The 8,822-nt window shown below is 43.8% G+C and overlaps 1 protein-coding gene across 1 annotated transcript; it reads right to left on the minus strand.

Moving 5' to 3' along the window:
• Positions 1-7,524: 7,524 nt before the first annotated feature.
• LOC137644342 (uncharacterized) lies at positions 7,525-8,621 on the minus strand. The gene is made up of 2 exons (XM_068377330.1): positions 8,300-8,621; positions 7,525-8,189 (listed from the first exon to the last, which is right to left on the minus strand). Exons 1-2 carry the CDS (start codon positions 8,619-8,621, stop codon positions 7,525-7,527), a joined length of 987 nt encoding a protein of 328 aa, XP_068233431.1.
• Positions 8,622-8,822: the final 201 nt, after the last annotated feature.

Here is an 8,822-nt window from a genome sequence, read left to right on the forward strand (position 1 = left end):
GATGACCACCAGCTGGTGTACGAACAAAGATGTTCAAGGTCCATATAAATAAGGAAATTTTATGGAAGAAGCAACTCCTCTTGGATCATGACTAGCGGGTGTACTGTCAGGACCCGATTTGCGAATAACACAGGTGAGTTCCGCCCTTAGTAATAGAAAACCTTGAGCCCGAGGTTTCTCCTCTGAACAGCTGTCCTCCCATAAAGTCTGAAGTTCTATGAAGATAGACCTTTAGGCACCCCACTGGACATAGAGATACATCTTCCTTCAGAGGGCAGCTTCTCTAGGGACCCCACCTGATGGTGGGTAGCAGGTTCTTGGAGAGAAACTAGGGAGAGAAAATCATGAGATGTAGGTTTCTGTTTTTCTGCAATGAAGCGAAGACAATCGACTTCTGTACTCGCTGAGAAAGGGATGGATCTGGTAGCGGAACAAATTTTAGGCGTAGTTCCAATGCCAGAGGGAACCACACGCTATTTGGCCACTTGTGGACCACTATTGCCCCCTTCCCTTTGAAGGATCTCAGCTTGTCAAGGACCTTCAAAAGGAGGTTGTGCGGAGGGAACAGATAAATACCGGACCATCTGTTCCAGTCTAGGGACATAGCGTCCACGGCCTCCGCTAGCGGATCCTCGTATGGGGACACATAATGATCCATTTTCTTGTTGTCTTTCGTCGCAAAGAGGTCTATCTGCAGCTCCGGGACTTGACTCGAGATGACAGAGAACGATCCTGCGTCAAGGGACCATTCTGACTCTATTGGTGTAAATCTGGATAGAGCGTCCGCTGAACCCTTGAATGTGAACTGCTGACAGGTGCCATTTCTTCCTTTCTGCCATACGAAAAAGGGCCAACATCACTTGGTTGATTTGTGGTGACCTCGACCCTTATCGATTCAGGCATCTCACTATCACCTCGCTGTCTAGAACCAGTCTTATGTGGGTCGAGTGGCGAGGAGATACCTTCTTTAAAGTCAGAAGCACTGCCATGTCTTCTAGAAAGTTGATGTGAAATGACTTGAAGAGATTGGACCAAGCTCCTTGGACTCTCTTCTGAGGAGAGTGACCTCCCCAGCCTTCCTTTGAAGCGTCTGTGTGGATAGTTACTGACGGGGGAGGAGGATGAAAGAAGTATTGATTTCTTTAGTTGCTTGGCATTGGACCACGGCTTGAGAAGCGATCGCAGTCGAGTCGGTAGAGGTCTTATTAGATCTCTTTGCGCGTTTGATGCGCATTTCCTCCAGACTCCTGTTGCATCCTTTGGCTGTGCTCTTAGCACTGGATCTGTTATTGAAGCAAACTGTAGAGAGCCCAGCACTCTCTCCTGTTCGCGTCTTGATATCCGTTTGGATTTCAGCAGTCTCTTGACAGATCCTGCTATTTCCTTCCTCTTCTTCCCAGGAATGGAAAGCCGATGTGACTCCAAATTCCAATGGATTCCCAACCACTGAAATTTTTGAGCTGGAGAAAGTCGAGACTTTTTTATATTGATCTTGAATCCTAGATGTTCCAGGAACTTGATCACTCTCTTAGAAGCTTGCATGCATTCTGTCCTGGATGCTGCCCACACCAGCCAGTCGTCCAAGTAGGCTACTACTTGGACCCCCAATAGGCGTAATTGACGGACGGCTGCGTTTGCGAGCTTTGTGAAAATCCTTGGGGCTATGTTTAGCCCGAAAGGCATGGCTCTGAAGCCGTAAAGTTTTCTATGTAACTTGAAGCCTATGTAGGAGGAGAGGTGGCGATTAATTGGAACATGCCAATAAGCATCAGACAAGTCTATAGAGACAGTATATGCCCTCTTGGGCAGTAGGGTCTTTATGTGTTGAAGAGTGAGCATTCTGAACTTATAGTTCATTATGAACTTGTTGAGTGTCGACAAGTCAAGAAGGACTCTGAGTTTTTCTGAGTCCATCTTTGGAACACAAAACTGCCTTCCCTGAAATTTGATGGACTTAACTTTCCGTATCATTCTTTTGTCTAAGAGCTCTCGGACGTATTCTTCCAGAACGGGGGTTGAGTGTTGGGAGAATTGAGGAAATTGAGGTTGAAGGCTGCTCCAACTCCAACCTAGTCCATTCTTTATTAGGCTGTGGGCCCAGGGATCGAAGGTCCAGCGATCCCTAAATAGCTGTAGTCTCCCCCCTACTGGAAGCATCTTACTTCTGCTGTTGCGGACCTGAGGCCTTGCCTCATTGACTGCGTCCTCCCCTGGATCCCCTTCCTCCTGAAGGGTGTCTAGAAGAACCTCTGGCTGTTCCTCTAGCCCTCGAATGAAAGGAAGAAGTCTGCCTTTCGAAGGCTGGGTTAAAAACTGGCGACTGAGTCGCCACTTGTTGAGGTACCAGTTGGTACGTGGTTGGAGGGTGTGCCATTTTCTGAGGCACCGCGGTCACAGGAAGTTGTTGCTGTTGTTGCTGTCGGTAAGGTATAGCCGGCTGAGAAGATAGCCTAGGCCTTTTTGTCTTCCTCTAGGGTTGGGGACCCTCATCCTGAGAAGACTTCCTCTTAAGATCTAAACCCCACTTTTTGAGAAGGTTCCTATTCTCTGTGGCGGCCTTGTCTACTACCTCTTTAACCACATCATTGGGAAAGAGGTCTTTACCCCAGATACAAGAGGATATCAGTTTACTCGGTTCGTGCCTCACCGCAGCCGAGGCAAACACGAACTCTCTACAGGCTCTCCTAGCTTTAATAAAGCTATAGAGATCCTTCGTATCTGTGGCCAGATGAGTTTTGGACTACCATGAACATGTCCTGGATCTTGGGGTCACTTGCCATTGTTTCTAATGTCGTTTGCAACAACATCGATGCCGCAAGTCTTTCCTTCGTCTCTTGCTCCTTGCCCAAGAGAAGCTCCGACAGCTTAGGGAGTTCCTCACCGAACTGACGTTCAGCAATATCAGCTTCCAGCATCCCGACTGAGGAGGTAAGGTGTACTTCCGTCCAGTCTTCTTGGTCCAAGGGCAAGGTCAGAGATAACGGCTTGCACTTCTCCAAGGAGGGGCATGGTTTCCCTGCCTCCACCGCCTTTAAGGCTGCCTTATATCCCTTTTCCATGAAAGGAAAGGCTTTGGTAGGAGAGGCCACAAAAGAGGGAAGCTTCTTACTCAAGGCTGGCACCTTTGAGTTCGTGAAGCCCTTCTCTTTCTTCGAGCTCGATGGTAACGCCTGAGCTTTACTATGGTAAAAAACTATGACCTCCTTCGGCTCAGTCTCCTCCTTTGAGGCTGGCTCCTTCCTAAGGCGGACATAACAGTCCGGGTAGGAATCCTTATTGGGCCAAAATTCCACTTCTTCTAGGGGAATTGCTCCCAACTTTTCAGATATGACGATTTCCTCGATTGTCATTGGCATATTTTCAGCATACCTCCAAGGATTGGTATCCGAACACGAAGGAAGATCCTTCACGTTGAGTCGCTTCTGGGGCCCACGTGATGCTGCAAGTCTACGTATCTCCAGTTTCATTGCAGCCTCCCTCTCATCATTCTTCTTCTGAATTTGTTGGATCATTTCAACAATAGAAGAAAGAGTCCTTCCCAGGTCATCTGGAATAGCAGACGATGTAGAGGGAACAAGTTCTGGGTCCGGAACCGATGTAACCGACACCTCATCGATTTTTTCCTCTTCTACTTGAGAAGTCTGGCACAGCTCCTCCTCTTGACCTTCTCCTAGAAGGTCCTTCTCTGTAGAATCCGACACCTCCGACATCCTATCGTCCAATTGGATGTCTTGAAGGGCGGCCGAGACTTCAGAATCCACCGGATTCTGGGTAGTTGGTATCTCCACCTGAGGCTGGGGGATGATTGCATCAGCCGATGCTTTAGGGAAAAGGTAGGCCCTCATCTTCTCATTTGGATGGTAGGGGCCTGAGGTGTTTTTCTGAAAACCCCTCACCTAGGATCGCAACTTTTCCCTGGCAGCATCCCTTGACTCCGTCGACTTGGGGTCGTCAAAAGCCTCAGTAATCAGGTTAGAACATACTGTACAAACCTGAGGGTCCCAGTTCCGTAGATCACCTCTGGAAGCTGCACATGCTGCGTGCCTCCTACAATATTGATGTCCACAGAAGTACTTACTGCGGACATTACAGAACACACTCCCGCACTTCGGATGGTCCTCCTGTAAAGAGAAGAAAAATCCATGAGTATCAAGTGAAGGCTTTTCACTTATATTGAAACTTTTAGCTTATATAGAAAAGCTATAAAAGAAAGAAGGAAAGACACATACTTGTATTTTCTGTCCAGTCAATTGCTGTAACCTCCCAAAATATTAAAACTAAGGTTAATTCTATACTAGAATACCTTATGTAATTTCCTAAACGGAAATTTAATGTGTAGTTTTAATATACGGGATTGAAAGAATACGGAAAGAACTCACTTTCTATATAAAGTACGGTCTCAACAAAAGGCTGTACAAGATAACATTAAGTATGATGAAGAACTTTAGTGTTATCACAAACTCTGTACAGCAGTTTCTACTAATGCAGTGTGTACTACACTACGAATATAGCAACTACTGTACATCGCATGCTATTGTGCCGGCCGGCAACTACCCCTAAATAGATCAAAGATATACTATCTTTAACTAATAGGCGACAGCCCTCTGATTCGCGACTGTGTGCTGGCCGGCAATCATTGCCAGCCGAAAACACTAAAACCCGGCTGCCGACCGCTAATCGTAGCGGCCAGCGGATTCGGGCTGTGATTCCAATGCCGGCCGGCAAAGGTAATAAAACCATGCCCACCGACAGTAGCCAAGAACCAGAGAACCTCTACCTGCCCGGCTGTCGGCTGTCAAGTCGGCAGCCGGGATAAGGGTGCAACACAATAGTCAGAGAAACAGTATGGATGTAAGGTTATGAGGCAGCATGTCATACGACCTTCCATCCAGAAAGAGTGAACTTATGGAAGGGGAGAATGTAGCATTCAGGCTTCCAAAGAATCCACAGCCTGCCGGGCTCTACCGGTGACATGGAGGAGAGACCAAGGGTGGTCTGGGGTTCACTCTGCAAAGAACAAAGGGTCTCTGCCGGCCGGCACGTAATGCCGGACGGCAGAGAGCTGAGTCGGTGCTCCATCCTAACCTATACTAGGTACGGAAGAAGGACTATGGCCAGGAAAATAAAAGAAATAGAGGTGGGGAAGGGATAAGGGTCCTAAAGACTTCGTTCTAGCAAGAGACACACTTAGCAGTTAGGGTGCTCACCCTAACCAAGAGTTGTCTATTAGGGAGGAAGACTGGCAATGCTTGCTATCCTCCTCCCAACCAGAACAAAGTTAGGTGAAGTTATTTCGTCGGGCAACCGAGAAACTCATTCTCCATCCCGAGAAAAAACGACACAGGACAGTCTGCTAGGCCACTAGAGGAAGGAATCATCAGAATCCTTCCGACATGGACTAGGGAAGCAAAGCTTCCTGTGTCCCTCCCTAACCTAGCAAAGGAGACTCATTCTTCATGCTAGGAAGAAGCAGACCACAGACTAAAAACTCTGAAGTTCTGCCCAAACCCAAAAACCAATCACTCTGGTTATCAGGATAGGGCAGAAATATCCTAGAATAGTAATACCTGGATTAATATACAGGTAGAACCACTAGGATTAAGCCAAGGGCTTTCAGAGGGAGAGAGGGATTGAACTTGGCCTCCGGAGGAGAAAAAAACAATCGGGGATGTGCAAAAGTATACTACTGTACCTATAATACTAGCTAGGTAAGGTGAGAATCGATTACCTAAATCACCGAAACTCTCTCGTATACAATCTTGGAAAAAAACATTCAACAATATCTTACATGTATAAAATATTTGCTTATTGCTTCAATGAAATAACCCTCAGAAAAACTTATACCATGCATGAAAGTACTAATGCCACACGTCTAGGCTACGAAGCCTCACGAAAGGCAGGATCGGTACCTCGACCCGTGTCGAAATCACCGAGCTAACACTGACCGAACAATATAAGCATTTCTAGAGTAGCTAAATAGCAAAATTATTAATGCGTAAAAAACAGGGAACGTCGCTCTAGCTAACTAACTGACCCATAAGAGCGAGCAAAAGCATCCAGGATGCCTCCGGTAGGCAACAGCTCTTGTTTACGTTAAAATCACTTTAGATTTAATTCAAAACAACAAGAGCTTACATTTATACATAGTAAATATAATACTCAACTTTCCAGAGGTAGAAGAGGCCGGAGAAGTCATCAAAAAGTTGAATTAAATCCAAAATAACGAAAGAAAACAAGGGAAAACACCGAGTAGTTGAGCTACACGAAAAAGGAGTAAAGAGGGCGCTACCGCCTTCATCAGATACACATTGGAAAAGGAATAGGAGAGATGCCTTATGAGCGGCTCTCTTTTCATTCTCGTTTCGGATTCTTGTCACTATTTCCCCCTCGAAGCGTTAATACTGTTCGGGGCGAAGATAGCTCTGTGACGTGTCATGAATACGTCCTCTGATATTATGCGATATCCCTGTTAGATTAGTAAAGGATATTCGCTCCACGAGTTAGAATTCTGGATACCTTAAGGTAAAATTCTCTGGGAATATCACTGTAGTCAAATATACCCTAGAAAGCTACACACCGCCCCCCAGATCCGACGGAAAACCTTCATCAGCAGAAAAAAGTGACCATATATATAAAGAATTTATATATATATAGATATATATATATATATATATATATATATATATATATATATATATATATATATATATATATATATATATATATATATATATATATAGATATATATATATATATATATATATATATATATATATATATATATATATATATATATATATATATCTATATATATATATATATATATATATATATATATATATATATAAAGAATTTATATATATAGATATATATATATATATATATATATATATATATATATATATATATATATATATATATATATATATATATATATATATATATATATATATAAGAATTTATATATATATATATATATATATATATATATATATATATAAAGAATTTATATATATATATATATATATATATATATATATATATATATATATATATATATATATATATATATATATATATATATATATATATATATATATATATATATATATATATATATATATATATATATATATATATATATATATATATATATATATATCTATATATATATATATATATATATATATATATATATATATATATATATATATATATATATATATATATATATATATATATATATATATATATATATATATATATATATATATCTATATATATATAAATTCTTTATATATATGGTCACTTTTTTCTGCTGATGAAGGTTTTCCGTCGGATCTGGGGGGCGGTGTGTAGTCCTAGGAGGACGCAGGGCAACTGGGCCTTCCAGCTTTCTTCAGAGCAACGGGCCATCGGGGAAGCTTTAAGGGACTGATGGGCGCGTTCGACCATTCCTTTGGCAGCGGGGTTGTAGGAGGTTGTGCTGTGGGTGGTGATCCCAAGTGATTTTGTGAGGGTACCCTAGATATCTGACAGGAAGGCCGTCCCCCTGTCGGTTGTAACATCGTCTGAAACGCCCAACCTGCTGATCCAACTTGAAAGGAGGGTGTTGACACAGGAGGGTGTTGATGAATCTTGCCAGGGGGTTGCTTCAATCCACCGGGTGGACCTGTCAATGACTGTCAACAGGAAGCGGTCCCTTCCGGAATTGGGAAAGGGACCAACGACATTGATGTGCACGTGGCCGAAACGTCTCATGGGTTGCTTGAAGTTCCTGATTCCTGATGCTGTGTGTCGGGAAATTATGCTTGTTTGGCCGTTGATGGAGCTGCGGGCGCACCGGATGATGTCCTTCCTCATCCCGTTCCATATGAATTTGCTGGATATGATTCTTGCCGTTGTTCTGTTCGAGGGATGGGAGAGTGAGTGTACTACATTGAAGATGGCTTTTCTTTGAAAGGAGGGTACCAGGGGCCTGGGACGGCCAGTACTGACGTCGCAGAGGAGGGCCGTGTTAGATGACCCTAACGGGACATCTTCCCATTTTAAAGCTGTGATGGCTGTCCTGTAGGCTGGTGTTTCTTGGTAGAGTTGTTGCTCATATGCCAGGTCCTCGTAGTCAATGCCAAGGTGGACGCCGTTTATTTCTATCTTGGAGAGGACGTTGGCCACTGGGTTTTTCTTCCCTGGTACGTATTGGAGTATGCATCCAAATTCTGCGATGGCAGCAAGGTGCCTCTGTTGACGGGCTAACCAGGCGTCACTTGTCTTCTAAAAGGTACTTGAAATGTTTTACCTCGGTCGAAAGTACTGTACCTTTGGTCGGCGCAGTAAAGTTTTTTGCTGAAGTAGGCGATAGGCTGCAGGGCGCCGTTGACCAATTGTTCTATGGCGGCTCCACAGGCTGTGTTGCTGGCGTCGGTGGTCAGCTGCAGGGGTACTCCTGGGGTGACGAAGGCCAAGGTTATAGCTTTGGTGAGGGTGGCCTTTGTCTTTCTTAATGCTGACTGCTGCTCTGCGTTCCAGGACAACGATTTCGGTTTACCCTTCAGGGCATCGGACATTGGTGCTGAGATGCCTGCAATGTCCGGGATAAAAAGCCTGTAATAATTAACCATCCCGAGGAATTCTTGTAGTTCTTTGATGGTTTTTGGTGATGGGAATTCTTCTATTATCTTTTTGTTTTTATGTTAGGGGACATACGCCTTCGTTGGAGATTTTTTGGACCAGGATGTTGATGGAATCGGCGCCGAAAGTGCACTTGTCAAATCATACGATTAGACCGTTGTCCTGGAGTCAACGGAGAACAGTTCGAACAT

This window comes from Palaemon carinicauda, chromosome 7, assembly GCF_036898095.1.
Source record: "Palaemon carinicauda isolate YSFRI2023 chromosome 7, ASM3689809v2, whole genome shotgun sequence".
NCBI classification, from domain to species: domain Eukaryota; kingdom Metazoa; phylum Arthropoda; class Malacostraca; order Decapoda; family Palaemonidae; genus Palaemon; species Palaemon carinicauda.

Coding starts and splice junctions, on each gene's coding strand:
- LOC137644342 (XM_068377330.1), bottom strand. CDS start 8,621: ATGGTTAATTATTACAGGCTTTTTATCCCGGACATTGCAGGCATCTCA. Junction 8,190..8,299: donor GTACAGTACTTTCGACCGAG/GTAAAACATTTC, acceptor AATACGTACCAG/GGAAGAAAAACCCAGTGGCC.